This window comes from Calypte anna, chromosome 5A (assembly GCF_003957555.1).
Source record: "Calypte anna isolate BGI_N300 chromosome 5A, bCalAnn1_v1.p, whole genome shotgun sequence".
NCBI lineage: Eukaryota > Metazoa > Chordata > Aves > Apodiformes > Trochilidae > Calypte > Calypte anna.
In genome coordinates, this window is record NC_044251.1 from 2,946,757 (window position 1) to 2,965,399 (window position 18,643).

At 41.9% G+C, this 18,643-nt stretch overlaps 1 protein-coding gene across 1 annotated transcript in view; it reads left to right on the forward strand.

Moving 5' to 3' along the window:
• The window catches only part of LOC103534355 (cytosolic phospholipase A2 epsilon), a 38,925-nt gene extending 22,600 nt beyond the window's left edge, over positions 1 to 16,325 (forward strand). Inside the window, exons 11-20 of the mRNA XM_030451658.1 lie at positions 2,609 to 2,756; positions 3,623 to 3,759; positions 4,913 to 5,135; positions 6,529 to 6,643; positions 8,549 to 8,686; positions 10,114 to 10,221; positions 11,375 to 11,566; positions 12,329 to 12,495; positions 14,475 to 14,661; positions 16,117 to 16,325. Coding sequence (XP_030307518.1) covers positions 2,609 to 2,756; positions 3,623 to 3,759; positions 4,913 to 5,135; positions 6,529 to 6,643; positions 8,549 to 8,686; positions 10,114 to 10,221; positions 11,375 to 11,566; positions 12,329 to 12,495; positions 14,475 to 14,661; positions 16,117 to 16,325 — 1,624 coding nt within the window. The remainder of the gene's footprint in view (positions 1 to 2,608; positions 2,757 to 3,622; positions 3,760 to 4,912; positions 5,136 to 6,528; positions 6,644 to 8,548; positions 8,687 to 10,113; positions 10,222 to 11,374; positions 11,567 to 12,328; positions 12,496 to 14,474; positions 14,662 to 16,116) is intronic.
• The last annotated feature ends 2,318 nt before the right edge of the window (positions 16,326 to 18,643 follow it).

An 18,643-nucleotide genomic window follows, 5' to 3' on the forward strand; every position in this document is an offset into this window, starting at 1 on the left:
CAGGCATTCTCAGCTTGAAAGCTAGAATGTGCTTTTAATAAAATATAAAATACACACACAGTATATTATATGAATTTAGTCTCAGAAAGATTGTGGTTCAGTCAATAAATGTTAACAAACTTGTATATGTATTTACTTTAGCATTATTGCTTCCCTTCTAACCACAGAATCTTATTTTTGATCAGTGTCAGTCTTTGATATTCACAAAAAGAACAAAGCTGACTGAAAAACCAGAATGGACAGGAATAAACATAAAGATTGGTCACAATTTAGAAACTTTTTTCCTCAACTGTCAATATTCAATAGCAATAACCTTTGTATTCTGTTAAGTCCAGTTCCACTCTATATTGAGTAGATCTGACATCTTTAGGCATGATCAGTAAACATGAAGAAGCTTCATGTTATCCGTAACCATATGTAACACACAGAACTGGGCAAACTGACCCATTTGTGTGTGTGTGCCCAACAAGGAAATAAAAGGGGAAAATATATTTATTTGAAATTCAAACAGAATTTTCAGTCATTCGTTTCAGAAAGGCAAGTAATCAAAACCATCAGGAAAACCAGAGTTATTCTAGAACAGGAAAAATGCTTCCCATTTATTTATTTTACTCTCCAAGAACTCTAAAACCAGTTTGTTTATATATTGATTTACAAAGGAAACTGGGTTTTGTAGCTCCACTCAGTTCAGTTCCTCTTATGTATCTTAATTTACAAATACAGTTGTAATAATTATGCTGATTCTATCCAAATCTGATGGTGGAGAAATCTCATGAATTTCATAACTAGTTTCATTAAAATTACAGACCCAGTAGGAGAGGGAAGTTCTGCCATGGAAATAAAATGGAAATAAAAAGAAAACCCTTCCATTTTCCAGTGCCTGGTATCCACAGGTAGCTCTGGCCTGAAGACACCATGCCAGGTCTCTTACCCACTGATGTCTTGCAGGTGCCAGGGAAGGAAGAGATAGGAGTGAGGTTTGTGAGTGGAAGAGCACAAAATACCCAGGGAAATAAGCTGCAGCAGTGGGGTTTTAAGGAATGACTTTTGGCATTTCATAACTGATGCAAATTAAATCTCCTGCTGAGGAATCATAGAATCATAGAATCCTGATAGGACAAGGGGTAATGGGTGTAAATTGGAGCATAGGAGGTTCAAGTTGAATATTCGAAAAAATTGTTTTCCTGTAAGGGTGACAGAGCCCTGGAACAGGCTGCCCAGGGGGGTCGTGGAGTCTCCTTCACTGGAGACATTCAAAACCCGCCTGGACACGTTCCTATGCGAGGTACTCTAGGTGGCCCTGCTCTGGCAGGGGGGGTTGGACTAGATGATCTTTCGAGGTCCCTTCCAACCCCTAGGATTCTATGATTCTATGATTCTATGATTCTATGATTCTATGATTCTATGATTCTATGATTCTATGATTCTATGATTCTATGAATCCTAGGGGTTGGAAGGGACCTGAAAAGATCATCTAGTCCAACCCCCCCTGCCAGAGCAGGGCCACCTAGAGTACCTCGCATAGGAACGTGTCCAGGCGGGTTTTGAATGTCTCCAGTGAAGGAGACTCCACGACCCCCCTGGGCAGCCTGTTCCAGGGCTCTGTCATCCTTACAGGAAAAAAATTTTTCTGGATATTCAACTTGAACCTCCTGTGCTCCAATTTACACCCATTACCCCTTGTCCTATCACTGGTCACCACTGAGAAGAGCCTAACTCCATCTCCTTGACACTCACCCCTTACATATTTGAAAACATTGATGAGGTCACCCCTCAGTCTCCTTTTCTCCAAACTAAAGAGACCCAGCTCCCTCAGCCTTTCCTCATAAGGGAGATGTTCCACTCCCTTAATCATCTTAGTAGCTCTGCGCTGGACTCTTTCAAGCACTTCCCTGTCCTTCTTGAACTGAGGGGCCCAACATAAAGCTTTACAATTTTTGAGTGATGTGAAATACAGCTGACCGTGAGACAGCTTGTGCAACTGCAGACAGACCAGGGCAGTAGTTGGGTGGTGAAATCCTGCCCCACTGAATTTAGTGACCCATCCCCATCTAAGGGGGATGTCACCCAGGTCATACCTCCAGCCAGCAGGTGGATGTGGCACCCGTGTCCTGCAGGCAGGTGGATGGATTTCCTCCCCAGTGAGAGCCACCGCTAGAGGGGGGTGCGTCCCCAATGCTCAAAATGGGAGGTTCCCTTCATGTTGGGAATGCCAACATCTGAGAATTGGGTTTTATTTTAGATTTAGGATTTTTAAAATGCCAGTGAAATGCGAATCAATATGCTCCCTTTTGAACATTTAATCTGTTTTTCTACATTTTGTAATTCTTTCAGTTTTTGAGCTTTCAAATAATTTCTTTCATATGTAAGAACTGTACACTGTCTCTTCATTAATTAGTAATAACAGGATATAATGCCACTGGTTAAGCTCACTAATTGAAATAACTTTTTTTCCTTTTAAAAATTAAATAGTTAGAATAGAATATTCTCTCTTGCACTTGTCATTTTGCATCTCCCTACTAGAAAAGAAGGGTGCCATGGATTATCTTTAATCAAAGTCCTAATATTGATATGGGTGTATTAATATATGTGTCTCTTTTCCCCTTAGTAACTGTTCATGCCAACAAGACCTGGACATGCGTTTTGGGTTCAACTTATGTTCAGAGGAGATGACTTTCCTGGGGAAAAGGAAGAAATATGTAGCAAGTGCTCTGAAAAATGTTTTTCACCTACAACAGGATCTGCAGGATTGTGAAGTACGTTTGTCTGTGGGGGTGGATCCTGAGTTTTCAGTGTCTTTATGTATTGGAGATGAGTGGTCAGATATAACTGTTGGGGGGGTACCAGTTAGTGCATGTGTCTTAAGTACATTTGCTTCTGCTGCCAAGTTAGTTTTGTTATTGCAAGAATGATTAGTTACAGTAGTTTTATACTTCACAGTTTTCAATCTGGAATTTATCAGATTTTAGGTGTGTTCATCCCTGCCACACGATGCTGTAACTGCTTGGTTCAAAAATACTGTGTGTATATTAAATATGTTGCTCAGAAAAGATCTCTTCCTTTATTTAAATATTATTATTTTGTGATAATGTAGGAGAAAAATCTCTTGGTGCTTCTTATAGTGTCTTCCCTTTCGTGCAGTTTCACAAGTGCTTGAAATAAACGTAATTTATTTTAAAGTAACTTCATAGTACTGAAGAATAACAAGGATGGCTTAACAACACTGGCTGTGAACTGAGCATATTTCAACATGGGATTGGCCTGTAGATTTTGAATCAGTAGTAGCAGATGTGTGAAATAAGAAAAAAATGGCAAAGGAGTGGAAGACATAGAGAAAATATGTTGTTGCCTCCGTAGGAGAGCAGCCTCTTGTTCATCTGTGCTCCTATTTGTGCTAGAGATGGACAAGAATCCAGGTTTGGGGTAATTTTGGAACCCATGCTTACCCAAAGGGAAGCAGCAGCAACAGTCATTGCTTGGTTTCAGAACCTTTCCTTACAAGAGGGGACACGGGGGCTGAGCTCATGACCTGGGCTGGGTGTATTGACCAGACCTCATGGCACTCTAGGGAACCACCTTGAATGGTGTCAATGTCAATGTCTCATCCTCTTCTGCCCAACAGGTTCCTGTGGTGGCCATCATCACCACTGGTGGAGGACTGAAGTCAATGACAGGACTGTATGGAAGCCTCATGGGACTCAAAAAATTAAATCTCCTGGACTGTGTAACATACATCAGTGGGCTGTCCGGCACCACGTGGTAAGACCAGAACCTTGGGCAGGCCTTTTGAGGGGGCTACTGCTGCAGGAACCAACTTCCCACAGCAAATAAGATCAGGAGACTTCTTTTAAACAGCATAGAAAGAAGCTGCTTCTCAGTCACAGACCATTAAATATTAACTTGGTTTGATGATCATCAGGCACTGGAATGGACTGCCCAGGGAAGTAGTGGATTCTCCATCCCTGGAGATATTTAAAAAGAGCCTGGATGTGGCACTCGGTGCCATGGTCTAGTGACTTGCAGCGAGAGTGGGGATCAAGGGTTGGACTTGGTGATCTTTGAGGTCCCTTCCAACCCAGCCAATTCTATGATTCTATGAACTGATTTTTGAATGGCAGTTCTCTGCTGTGCTTTTCAACTTCACATTTACACCAGTTAAATATATACTGGGCAATTACGCTTGATCAAAGTCATTTCAAAGTAAGTAGTTCTGGATGTAAGACTGCCCATAGCATCACACCTCTCTCCACTGATGTCCCAGCTGTTGCTGTTCCCAGTAATTTCTGCAGCTGGCTCTGCCTTCAGACTGGTCACACAGAAAAAACTGCTGGGCAGTGTACACTTACCCCTGCAATCTATCAGTTATGGAAGGGACTGAGTTCCCTATGGCAGTGCTATTCCCTGCTCAGAGGACCTACAACTTCCCAACATCTAATGATTCAATGGAGGGAAGGCTGGTAAAATAGAGGGTGGTATTAAAAGAAAGCATAGTGATACCATAATATTAACAGAAGTGTTACAAAACCAACAGGTGGCCTCTTGTGAACTGTAGCATGATTCTAGAAAGCAAACAGGGAAAAATGTATGATAATTTTGTGCATAATTCTTGCTTCGGAAATGTATTGGTGTTCACAGGTGCCATTTATACCTTAAGCTGCTGCCAGTTCTGCATATATAAAAAAGTAACATTAAAAAAACCCCACAACACCTAATTCTTGAGGGCCATCTTTGAAACAGTCACAGAAAATCTTAAGTGTTCATTCTGCTGGATGGAGCAGCAAAACCAAAGCATGTGTGAGCAGAAGTGAATCTCTAAATGTAAACTTCTGTCCCCAAACCCAGGATATCTCAAGTCTTTTTTTTTTTTTTTTTCCTGCTTTTCATTTTTGCTATCTCTACTACCTTTCTCCAGGACCATGGCCAACTTATACAGGGATGCCTACTGGTCACAGAAGGACCTAGAATCACATATTGTTGAAGCCCAGAAACAAGCAACCAAGTGCAAAATGGGCTGTTTCTCCATGGATCGCATGAAGTACTACAATAAGCAGCTTTGCCAGAGGAAAGAAGAGGGCTACAGGACATCATTTATAGACCTCTGGGGGCTCATGATTGAGTACTTGCTAAATGATGGGGTATGGCATATATGAAATTTCGTAGAGAACCACAGATTTTTCTTTCAGTGAGTGAAGAGGAAAATAGCCCATCAGTGCTGAGAATATTCCTCAAACTAGAGTGGAGTTCCCCATGTCAGCAAACACTCAAGCTCTATTTAGTTTCTTCAGGAGTTTGCCTAGAAAGAAATGCATTCCGTATGTTAATGAATTAGGCTGTGGATGCAGCCATTTGAACTCTGGACCACAGTCTCACATCCAAAAAGAGTTCAAGATGCAAAGCAGAGTAATCTCAACAGTCTGAAAACTATGCAAAGCAAACAAAATAGTGCTTGGTGATTTGTGTCTACTGAGAGGTAATTTGATCTGCAAGTGCCATTACCTAGGAGGCAAATACATATTTTTATTTTGTTGGCAAGGACTTCTCAGGCAGTAGTTGGTCTACATGGTGTTAATTTCTGCAAGCAATAACGAATTTGCTTGTCTATTATTTGAAGTGTTTTCTACCCCTACAGTACAGCTGTCTATTCTCTTTTCTCTCCAGCTGGGCCACAGTTCAAGGCTGAGTGCTTTGGCACTTGGGAAGTGGGAAGGGAGGAGTGACTGAGGATTGAACAGAGGTATCCTCCAGTGGTGACAGAAATGCTGCAGTCACTCAGCCATTAATTCAGTCAGCAATCAACATTTGCATTTATTTATTTATACGTATATCTAGTATCATACACATGTAAACAGAAAATAAATCCATACAGAGAGGAATACTACACATTAAACAAAGATAGAAGATGAATACCTGCCTCTCATTTAATTTCATTGATGTGTCCCTGTCACAGTCTAATCAAGCATCTTGCACTCTGAGCAATGCTGATTATTGCTATGGAACCATTAACCCCTCCCTGATCTGCCAGAACCAGCTGCTCTTAAATTTGTCAGCAGTTCATAAGATTTTTTGTTTCTTACAAACCTCTCCAAGGGGAATATATTTTTCCAGAAAAGTAGCTAGGTGGAATGCAAATAATTTGCTGGCAAATTCCAATCTCTGTGACTGCTGCTGTGCACTAAGGAGGGAAACTTGATGACAATTTGCTCAAAGGCTTCCTTCAGTCACAGGGAAGCAAGGGCTGCTCTCTGTGTTCCTCATCCTAAGGGGAAGTTCACCCTTTCTCCTACCTGTCAGGGAAATATTTTTCAGTATGTAGAGACATCCATGCATCCCCTCTCCTAGTCTCTTTGTGAACCTGTGCACAAAATCAGGCCAGACCTTGGCCTCTCACCAGTTTGGGGGCACCCCCCATGCTCTGTGCAATGGAGCCATCATGGTATGCCCTGCCCAGCTCCTCCAGCACTGGGGCCATTGACCTCACCTTGTGTTATTTCCATCTCTTCTCACATATTTATTTCTCTTGAAAATCAGAAAGACCCCCACAGACTTTCAGACCAGCAAGAAGCAGTGTGTGATGGCCAGAACCCACTCCCCATCTATGTGTCAGTCAGTGTCCGGGACAACTACAGCACCAATGATTTCAAAGGTAAGGATGATGTTTCAGGTCCTGCAGGGCTAAAACTGGCAATTGCATTCCTGGGATTTGCTCTTCTCTTCTTAGCAGCACTTGGAGAAAACAACCCTGTGATGTTAGTAGCTTTTTTGAGACATGACAATACCTCCATGCATTACAATGTCAATAAAAGAGGTTTTTTGAGATCAGCGTCTCACCGTCTAGACACAGGCAATCAAAATCCTGCCAGAAAGGCCATTTTTGAAATATTATCTGATCCACCTGAAAGAACCATTGGAATTGTCTGAGAATTAAACATTCTTTTTCCTCCATGCCCAGTTACAATTTCAGTGTGAAGTAAGGCCACATAGATATGGCAGAGGTTGGGAAGGCATCCAAACTCCTCCCAACTGAATCTTTTGCTTTACTTGTTTTTCTTAATTTTTTCCATGGAGAAAAGAAACTGGAGAAAAAGAGAAATAGAGAAGAAATTCAGAACAAATTTTTATAGTGAAAAAACAAACCACCTCTCAACAGAAAGAAAATTATGGTCTATGACCCTTCTGTCTTTGCTCACACTGCAGTTATATCAAGCACCTGCACTTCACTTGGAGAGGACATCTGAGAAAGTTGAGGACTTGTTCTGTCTTCCTTAGTACCACCCTTAGAGAGTATAATTGGTCTCTTACAAAAAAAAAAAAACACCCTGATTTCTGAAGAGCTGAGTACCTGTCTTTGTTCATAACAACATTATTCAAGGAAAATTAAATTGATTACTACATTGATTAGCTGCATTGCCCAAAGAAATTCAATGAAGCTGGTGAAAGGTCTAGAGAAAAATTCTTATGAAGGGAACTCCGGGAACTGAGGTTATTTAGTCTGGAGAAAAGGAGGCTGAGGGGAGACTTTACAGCTCTCTACGACTATCCGAAGGGAGGTTGTAGTGAGGTGGGGGTTGGTCTCTTCTCCCAAGTAACCAACAAGAGGATGAGAGGAAATGGCCTCAAGTTGTGCCAAGGGAAGCTTAGGTTGGATATTAGGAAAAATTTCTTTCCCACAAGGATTGTCTAGGCACTGGAACAGTCTGCCCAGGAAGTGGTGGAGTCACCATCCCTGGAGGTATTTAAAAGACATAGATCTAGTGCTTAGGGACATGGCTTAGTGATTGACTTGGCAGTGTTAGGTTAACTGTTGGACTTGATGGACTGAAAGGTCTTTTCCAACTAAAATGATTCCATGATTCTACACCAGTGGAAATCCTTTCTGTTTGGTGTGGTGTATGCAAGGGCGGAGTGAAACCTGGTGCATGCTGGAGAGCCCTGGACTGGTGTGTGTGCACATAGGGTGTGTAGGAGCTGGAGAATATAAACCAGCCTGGACTTTCCCAGGGCTGCCCTGCAGCCTCGGTGGTGATGTGAGAGTTATTGGGGGAAAAGGGGGGAGGAATGTGGTATCCATTTTCCTGTATATTTGTATATATTTAGTAATTTTTCCTATTTATCATTACTGTTTCATTAAAGTTGTGTAGTTTAGTTTCTAACCCATCAGTATCTCCCCCTTATTCTCTCTCCTTACTTTATCAAGGAGGAGACATTAATAGAGAGCGTCTGTTATTTGGTTTAATTGCCGGGCCAGTGTTAAACCCTGACAGATTTATTATCAGTTTTGGAAGGGACTGAGTTCCCTATGGCCATGCTCCTGGTGTTCACCTCGTGCCACAGGCAACACCACTCTTAGACACATATCTGATCTTGCCTTCCCACTGCCAAAGTCTGAGTTCAGCTGCCTGGCCCTGCAGGTGTCGTTTAGAAGCAAGGCTTTGCCAATGCAGCCTAGCAAGCAGAGCTCTGATCGGGTTATGCCCTCATCTCCCCTCTCTCCACACCCTGCTGAGAGGCTGGGAACCCTCTAAAGTGTCTCCTTGTGTCTGTGTTGCAGAGTGGGTGGAGTTCACCCCCTACGAGGTGGGGCTGCTGAAGTACGGAGCCTTCGTTCGCACGGAGAATTTTGGCAGCGAGTTCTTCATGGGACGCCTGTTAAAAAAGCTCCCTGAGTCCCGGATCTGCTACCTTCAAGGTCATGTGTTGAGTTGTCCTGGCACAGAGGCACTTTGGAGCAGTACACTGCTGTTAATCAAAGGGGGGATTTTTCAGGTCTAACAGACTGAATGCTGCCATGATATTGCCTGCCAAGAAATGAGGGGGGTGTAGTTGTTTGTACTAGTCGTAAAAAATCCTGCATCTTTTTTCAGCTTCTTGTCTCCATATGTATGAACTTTGTAACATTATAGATGGTAGAGATGAAGCACTTTAACTCTAACCATAGGGAGCATTTCCCAGTGCTTTCCTTATTCAGATTCCTCTCTGAGTGCACTCCAATGTATGAAAATTTTGACACTGCTTCAGCTGTGAGGTTTAACTTCATGCAGAGAATCCCAGCTACAAAATATGTGGAATGCCCAGGATGAAAAGCAAAGGGTCTAGAACAAAAGCAAAGGGTCTCTAAACCTCTCTAGTCAGTCCCTGGCTTACACTGATGTGTTGTATGTAAAAGTAGTAATATCCCTTCACAGAGGAGTTAAAATTACTGAAAGGTGAACACAGAGCTGTGGAAGTTCAGTTTCTGTAATCTCTCCCTGGTGTGTTGCTCCTTGGTTTCAGTAAACATGCTATGATATTCAATAGTCCATAATCCTCAGGAATAAATTTAAAATACTGTCTCTCAAGCTGGTCCTTTTTATCTGGCTCACTACTGGGAAATTAATTTTCTCCTTACTATGTATTGGTTTCTGTGTCCCACTGAAAGTCCATTTTTGGTAGACTAATGAGAATGTGTATTTAGATTTGCAATGGTAGATTAAATGGCAGCATTGTGTTTTTTCAAAAGAGCCACTACCCTGTGTGGAGGCAGAGAGGGGCAATCCTGGACAAAGAAAAGAGCACAGTGGGGCAGGACCCCACTGCATCTGTGACCCTTTACTTGCTGCAGTGGGAGATCTCTTACAAATCAAATAGCAGAATAGCCACTTCACCCATCTGCATTACCTGAGCTCTTATTTTCTTCTCAGTGACTATTTTTTCTCCTTTGCTTCTCTCTCATTCTTCTCTCTCTTCACTGTGCAGCAGAGCCATGGAGTAGTTTAGGCATAGAACTCATGGCAGCATAACTTGAGCCAATGCTGTATAAAGAGGAACTTAAAAGCAAAAAAATTTAGAAATACCTGAACTGAGCCTGTAGTGAAATGAGGCAACCAGGTGCCACTAATTGCCAGGGAGTGAACATGAGCTTGTGTCAAGCCCACCTGTGCCTAATTAGGGTGGGCCTCCACTGCGCATGAGCAGGACCAGGGGGGCAATAAACTCACTCCCTGACAATTGGTGGCACCTGGTTGCCTCATTTCACTACATTGCCTATTACAAAATTAATCTAATAGATTTAAAGAGGAGGAGAAAAAACAGTTTCTTGTTAAAATGAGCCCTTGTGTTCACCAATTTCCTTTGCAGGTATGTGGAGCAGTATATTTTCCGTGAACCTGTTACAAATATGGGGACTGTCCCACAGTTCAGAGGACTTCTGGAAGAGATGGACACAAGACCGAATAGAAGAAGTTGGTGAGAAATTACTAAGCCTTTCATTTGTGGTCACTTAGTCTTCTGGATGCCTTTTGGCATTGTCCTGTCAACTACATTGAAGACAGCAACATGGGATCCTCCTAAGAGATAGCAACTTCCCCTCCCACCTAAGACTAAGAGGAAGAGAGTAATCAGGAAAACTGCTGTAATTACTGGGCTTACTAAGCCCCTACTGATTAAAAGGCTCTGTCCTTAAAGGAATCTTTAGAGGGCTCACACATTCCTAGTCAGTGTTTTGACAGGTCACACTCTTACTCAGTTGTACAGACCCAAGAACCAGTTGTTGAGAATAAAATTATTTCTGCCACCTGTGCGGAGAATAAACCTGAACTGGCTAATCAATATTTCCTGGGGTTTAATTTTGTTATTCAGTACAGTAATTACTGCACTGGATTCACCCTGGCACAAAGATAAATGAGGCCCAGAGGGTGTTTTCTGAAGCAATACAGAAACCGTGGTTTTATTGCTAAACTAGTTAATGTAATAGTAACTATTATGACAAACATCCTGAAAACAAAGAACTACATCGGTGCAATCATGGAAACCACTAAGTCTTTCTTGCTGCACTGTCAGCAACTTGGTCTGGCAAAGCAGGTTATGATTTCGAGAAACCACACCTTGTGCCATTTCTACTTTCCACCCACATATGCTGCCATGTATTCACCCAGGAAACTACCTGGACTGCCTAAATGTGAACGTATGTCTTAATTTTTCCTGGGATGCTTTCATTCAGCTCAAGTAGCCATGGGCAATTATCAGGTAGAAGCTGCCAGTGTTGCAGTTAAATCCCATGATGTCCTGTTGTTACCATCCTGACTGAGCGGGACCGTGTTTTTCAGCCACGTTTTCTCCATGCTTGCCTCTACTTCATGATAGCTTCTGGAGAGTATATATAACATTCTGTTAGGACATTCTCTGTTCCCCTAAGGTGTCCCCTTTCCAGCTTCTGTTGAACTGTTTTGAAATCTCAAGACCATCAGCAGAGCTTTGTCCAGCAGCCACTCCTCTCCTTCAGAGTAGTTTTTGTATGCTTAGTGAACCACCACAGAACAACCCCCGAAAACTCCACCACACCAGGAAAGCCACAAATTAACATCAATTAACTAACAATTCACCAATTTTTCTCCTCTAGATGAAGACCCAATGCTGCCTACAAGACCCCACGAGCTGAGGACTCGGATGTACACTCCTCCTGGCCCCCTCTCCAGTGCCCTCCGGGGAGCACTGACTGACCGCTTCTCCGTTGCCCAGCACCACAATTTCATGAAGGGCTACCAGCTGCATAACAACTACCTGGAGAATGAGCACTTCTGTACCTGGAAAGGTAATGGGGTCTAATATTTCACAGGCTTCATTTTCAGGTTGTTTTGGGATGAGGAATTTAGGAAAGAACACTGTCATCAGGGGAAAAAAACCCAACTCTCCTGAAAGAACATTTTTTTCCTGAGCAGAGAGGAGAGAATAAGACTTCAGTGTTGCAAGGTATTTAAGTAAATATAATCATGTGTTGATGTGCTTTAGCTGAGATCTTTTTTGTCCAGACTAAGAGGGTTCCTAAAAAAACTAAATTTAAAGTAGCAAAGAACAGAATGAACATGGTAGAAAAGTGGCAGGACTGTGTCTCTAACTTCAGATGCAAATGGAGTATCCCAGAAAATATGACCTATGAGTGAAAGCTGGACAGGAGTAGGGCTATGTAGTCCAAAGTAGACTGGAAGGGAGACACATCGGAAAGTCAAAAGTGGTTGGGCTAGTTCATTGTCTAAATTTATTAATGAATAAAAGGTGAAAAAATGATCAAAATCAATCAAGGGAGATTTAGGTTAAGTATGAGGAATAGTTTGCTACCACTAATGAGTATGACAAGTTGTTGGAATAAATTGCTTTGAAATCTCAACACAGAAGATTTTTCAGAACAGGAACTTAGGTGGCATTTTGCAGTCCTTCCCACACCTATTTGACAATTGGCTATTGTGCCAATTAAATTAAACTAAGTCTCTGGGATGATCAGTTTCACCTCACATTTCTTTTTCCACTCAAATTACCTCCAGATAATTTCTCACCCCAATAAATATTTGTCTTTTAGACACTGTGTTAGACTCACGTCCCAACCAGCTGATGGAAAATCCCGATCACCTGGGCATGATAGATGCTGGATTTTTCATCAATACCAGCAGCCCACCACTTCTAAGGCCACAGAGGGAAGTGGATGTTATCATATATTTAAGTTATACTACTGGATCACATACCTCGGTGAGGAGCATCTTGTAACCATGTCTTGCCTCTCTTCTTGCTTGTAAACGTCTAACCTGGAGCAGCTAGAACTGCTGGTTATTCCAGCTGTTTAATTTTTAACTACTGCAGTTCCCAATGTTTTTTCGTTGGTGATTAATATTGTTACTGTTTCTTCCTGCTACTCCTGTAATCTCTCTTGCTGGTTTATGAGCATGTTGAGTTTTTCAAGAGGACAGCAACACAGTCCCTGCCAGAATCATGGGAAGTGCCTCTTCTGCTTTATGCAGAATCAAGCAGGTTTCTTGTCCCTGTGCGGGAATAAGCATGAAGATGAGGGAGCAATATCTCCTGAATGAAATGAGAATGCAAAAGGGGTTGGGTGACAGACTAGATGACCTTTAAGGGTCCCTTCTAACCCAGCTCATTCTATGATTCTATGATTAAGTGGATAGTCAGGGGCAGATCACTTCTAGACTGACTAATAACATGCTTCTAGGTAAATTCATCAATGAGCATCTTCCTGCAGAAACTAATTTTCATGGAAATAAAGTTAATTAGCCTTACAGAAAAGTAGTTTGCCTCTTTATATCTCAGAGACTGAGGTTAAGTAGAAATTCACTATGAAGCATCTTGGCCTGCTTAAGTGTTATTTTTGTGAATGAGAACAGCTGTGCTACTGTTAATAGAGATGTACATGTAATGAAGTTTCATTTCAGCCTCATACATTGTCTAGATTAATTTTATGAAGAAAGGCTGAAGCAATTCTAAGTACTTCAGTAGAAAAAAATTCCTAATTGATACTGTCTACTATTAAATGGTGCAAAGTTACATAGTAAGACATAGAATCATAGAATCATAGAATTGGCTGGGTTGGAAGGGACCTCAGAGATCATCGAGTCCAACCCTTTTACCACTATTGTGGTTGCTAGACCATGGCACTGAGTGCCACATCCAGTCTCTTTTGAAATATCTCCAGACACGGACAATCCACTACTTCCCTGGGCAGCCCATTCCAATGCCTGATCACTCTCTCAGGAAAGAAATTCTTTCTAATATCTAACCTAAATTTCCCCTGGCACAACTTGAGACCCTGCCCTCTTGTCTTGTTGAAAGTCATCTGGCAAAAGAGCCCAACCCCCCCCTGGCTCCAACCTCCTTTCAGGGAGTTGTAGAGAGTGATGAGGTCTCCCCTGAGCCTCCTCTTCTCCAGCCTCAACACCCCCAGCTCCCTCAGCCTCTCCTCATAGGGTCTGTGCTCAAGTCCCTTCACCAGCCTGGCTGCCCTCCTTTGGACCTGCTCCAGCACCTCAATATCCTTCCTGAACTGGGGGGCCCAGAACTGGACACAGGACTGGAGGTGTGGCCTCACCAGGGCTGAGTACAGGGGCAGAATCACTTCCTTGGACATGCTGGCCACGCTGTTCCGGATACAGGCCAGGATGCCATTGGCCTTCTTGGCCACATGGTACTATACTTAACATTTCAGGGAAAAAAATTATAGTGCTGCAGACTTTCTCAGTAAAGTGTCAGTCTCAATTAACACTGGGCTGTAATGACTGCACAGGCAAAGACATAATTGCCCAATTAAACTTAAATTTTTTATCTCCTGGCTTCTAAGCAAGTAATGAGATACCTCAAACGTTTTCATGCCACGGCTTTCTTTTCTAATTAACTCTATACAATATATTTAATACAGGTTATTTCCTTTACTAAAACTACGTGCTTTAAAGTATGACATACTTGAGTTATCCTAAACTTCTGCAAATTGCTTCCATTTTTTAAAAAGCAGGGTCCTTCATGAATTCTTTAACTCTGAAATAGTGTTTATAGCTTGTGATTAGTATTCTGGCTATTGTGCATGCTAATTATCTCTAGAGTAATCATTGATAAGAAGGAACCCACCCTACAGAGCTGAGTCACTAAACCTTAATACTAGATGACATTTTTGTGCTTTAACATAATGAATTCCAATGCTGACCATTTCTGTGATACTCCAGTCTCTAGATAAGACATGCAAATACTACTCAGAGCAGAAAATCCCATTCCCCAAAGTTTCTTTGACTGATGAAGATAAGAAAAACCTGAAGGAGTGCTACATCTTCCAAGATTCAGATTTGCCAGGATGTCCAATTGTGATTTTTCTTCCTCTTGTGAATGATACCTTCCGAGACTACAAAGCACCAGGTAAGTTACAAGTATTAATCAAAAGCCATCACAAATTGCTTCCCTGACTCAAATGGAGCCTTTTTCTCTTCTGCTGGCTGTCTTTCCTGGATGGGTTTGTGGGGTGCATTTTAGCTAATTAAACCTGGTTTTCCCCATCTCTGACAAAACCAGTTTGTTCATTCATGTCATCTTTGTGACCTTTAGAGAACAGACACTGCCTTTGTCTTGTGAATGGTGTTTACCTTCATCTTTCTCCCATTTGTAACATTAGATGTTGCTAGCTAATTGCATTTTTTTTTCTGGGAAGAATATTGCTCGCTCAGCTTATGTTTTCCTACATCCATTGTCTGTTGTCCAGGGATTTAATTCTATGCTTCACAAGGCACAGCATCCTGTATGAGTTGTGGGAGAGCAAGAATCTGGCTTTCAGGCTGAACTGCAGTGTCAAGATCAATGTGTCAAGATCATTGTACAACATCAGCCCAGGGGTCATTTTGCTCACAGTGCTGTACTCAGGGCCTGTCACTCTTTTTCTGCCAGGCCACTTCCTTTGTATTCCTCTCATTTACTGCCAGTTACTAGGATGTATTTTCTTTGCTCCTCAGTAGCAGGCAGATAAAGCCTAAATTCTGTTTCTGTGGAATCTGAGAGACACAAAAGCTGGAGATGGCAGAGATGCATCCTGGTGCCAGGCTCCCTGAGGCTGCATTTGGGATTGCTGGAATGTAGTTTCTGTATGTTTCTGCTACTCCTTTCTCACTTAAATTCTATTCTCTTACTAGCAACTCCCCTATTCACTCTCTACAACTCCCTGAAAGGAGGTTGGAGCCAGAGGAGGGTTGGGCTCTTTTCCCAGGCAACTCTCAGCAAGACAAGAGGGCAGGGTCTCAAGTTGTGCCAGGGGAGGTTTAGGTTGGAGATTAGAAAGAATTTCTTTCTGGAGAGAGTGATCAGCAATTGGAATGGGCTGCCCAGGGAAGTAGTGGATTCTCTGTGTCTGGAGATATTTCAAAAGAGACTGGATATGGCACTCAGTGCCATGGTCTAGCAACCGCAGCGGGAGTGGATCAAGGGTTGGACTTGATGATCTCAGAGGTCTCTTCCAACCCAGCCAATTCTATGATTCTATTCTGGGGTTCGTTGCAGTCCCCGCTGCTCAGGACAAGACCTGCAGTCTTGGAGTGCCCAAGGAGGCTAATATCCTTGACTGATCCATGGCTTTAGTGAAACAGATGCTTATAAGTAAGCTGTAGATGACCATTGCAATGTTGTCCCTCACTTCTCCCTTCTGTCCTCAACACTTCAGGCACACGGCATTCCGTTTGACTAGGAGCAGGGTCACACAATCTGCATTATTTGTCCCTTTAAATCCTGTGAATTTTCTTCTGGAGAAAAGTTCCCCTCTTTGGGCTGCTGTGGACAGCTTGTCACCGGCTGAGACGACCACCATGTCACACTTCTCTTCCTCTCCAGGTGTCAAACGCTGTTGCTCAGAGATGGAGGGAGGACAACTGGACCTGACCAGTCACTGTTCCCCATACTGCATGTTTGCTGTCAGGTATACTGACGAGAACTACCGCCGGCTGCTGAACCTCAGTGAATACAACATCCTCAACAACTCAGAGATGATTATGCAGGCCTTGCAGACAGCAATGCAAAGGAGAAGGCAAAAGATGTGTTGATCACCCTGTCCAACTGCCTCGATCTTCTCAAAGGAGTTTTTCATGCTCTGGGACCACAGAGGGCACATAGCTTTTTGAACACTGGCTGCTCTGCACTCCAGAAAGAAACTACCACAGGTGGCTTAGTGGTTTCTTGGGTTTTTTCCATTCCCAAGAAGTGGCCTCTATAGGCAAAGACATTGCCTGGGGAATTTTTACCTATTATTAGTTCCCTAAATTAAGGTTGTCTGTAGAACAACACTTTGTACTTAAAATCCTTGTTAGATATTTAAAATAGTGTGATTATAATCCTAACTGATTATAATGTATGGCATATAGGAAAACCATTTTTTACCATCACACTACTACAGTGATACAACCCAGACCTACAGGCCATAAGAAGGGGGTGTACACAGCACCCCACTATTCTTCTGTGTGGAACACCAAGTGCATCCAACCCTAGAAAATGGACAAAAAACTAAGACTCATCTGAAAGCTGGCATTGGATCCCTGGGTCAAATCTGTTTTGCAGGTGTCCTGAATTACAGCCAAAGAAGTTGGAAATGCAAAAGGGACAAGTGTGTGCACAGAGTCAGCCCTGTGAATTGTGTCCACCTTTTGGGATCTCAGGCTGTGAATGAATCACATGTAGATGGGAAAGAACAACTTTGGAGGAAGTGGCATAAGATTTTTCCTGTAAACATTTTTTTTCCAGTGAAAGGTGTCATTTGAGCACATCAAAATTTCCTGTGGATTTCTGTTAGTTTGGATTGTTTTGTGTTAAGACAGTATATAAAAAAGCCAAAATTTTCTTTTGAAGCTTTTGAAATAAAACACCCTGGGATTGTATGAGTTACATCTCATATTAAACATTCTTTCCTAAATTGAAAAGTGCTTGAAATGAAAAAAAAAAATTACTTCCAGTAGAAAATTACAACCTTGCTTTACTTAAGGCAATTTGTTTAAGTAGTTAAGGACATATGCTCATCAACAAAAATGCTTATGTGTTTAGTTCTGCCTATTCAATCTGCACAGAAGCAGGAGAGAGTTAGTAGCCTGCAACAGCAAGGCCATCTTAGAACAATCTTAACAGACTCTCCATGGCATCTAGCCCAAAACCATAACATTTGTTGTGGTTTTTAATTTTTAATCTCTTCATTTTCCGTTTTGTGCAAAGTGTAATTTTTGGACTGTTGAAGGTGATGAGGATGAGCTCTAAAAATAATAAATCCATAACAACTTTTTGCATTCCAGGAGCAAGTCAAATTGAAAATACACTTTTCTATTAATAAAGTTTGAGTCCTAATGCAAACTGGGAAAATTTTGAACAAAAAATCCTACTCAGTGAAAAAAAAAAATTGATCACCTAGATGTCAAAATCAAGGGCTAAAATAAACCAGGTGAAATGCTTGGGTAAGTTGAAACATTTCATGTTCATGTTTTACAAAATGTCTTTGTTTTGAAACATTGCTTCTTTTTAATAGACTGCCTACCTCTTCAGCCCAGGAAACCCAACCTGAAAATAACAGGTTTCATTTACAGTCAAATAACATCTTTGGCTTAGTGCAAAATGACACTCTGAGGATTTTCATTTTTGGCAAGAAATGGTGACAAATTTTGACATCATGTTTTTTTACTGAAAAATGATTTTGACAAAGTGGTTCACAATGACTTTTGACAACACCTTTGTCATTTATGATGTCAAACCAAACCTTACTTTTTCAATGCAACTGTCGCATAATGGTTTGTTTGTTTATTTTTTTTCTTCTATGGTAGCTTCAGTAGTCATAGTCAGAAATATGGTGCTATGTGCTCTGCATGTGCCTCCATCCCTCAAACCCTGGTGTGGAAAACTAAAGATGGTTTTTAGCCATAAATTCATGCCACCTCCAGCTCTGAAGAAATGTTATTTCCACCCAAGTATTTCGTGTATACAATACTGGACAATAAAGGCTTGTTTGCAAAATGAAAGTTATCTGCCTTGCTCCCCATATTTAGGCATTTCAGTAATATGCTCCAGGTTCACAGTGTGTTCTTTGTTCCAGGAAAACAAAACTGTTGTTATCTCTGCAAAGAGCACCAGAGCATACCAACTATTCTCTGCAAGGATTGTGGATAAAGGAATGTTTCAGAGATGGATTGCAGGGGTACAAAGCGAGCCACAGTCATTCCCTCCAGCCAGGGCGGTCTCTGATGTGGATTGGAAATATTATTTGTGAAAATGAGAGCTTCTTGGTCACCTTCTTGGTGAGCTTCTTGGTCTCAGAGACCCAGTCCTGGTAGGCAGTGTGGTGTCTAGCTAAGCCTTCCCAGGAGATGGCGTAATAAAACATTGCCTT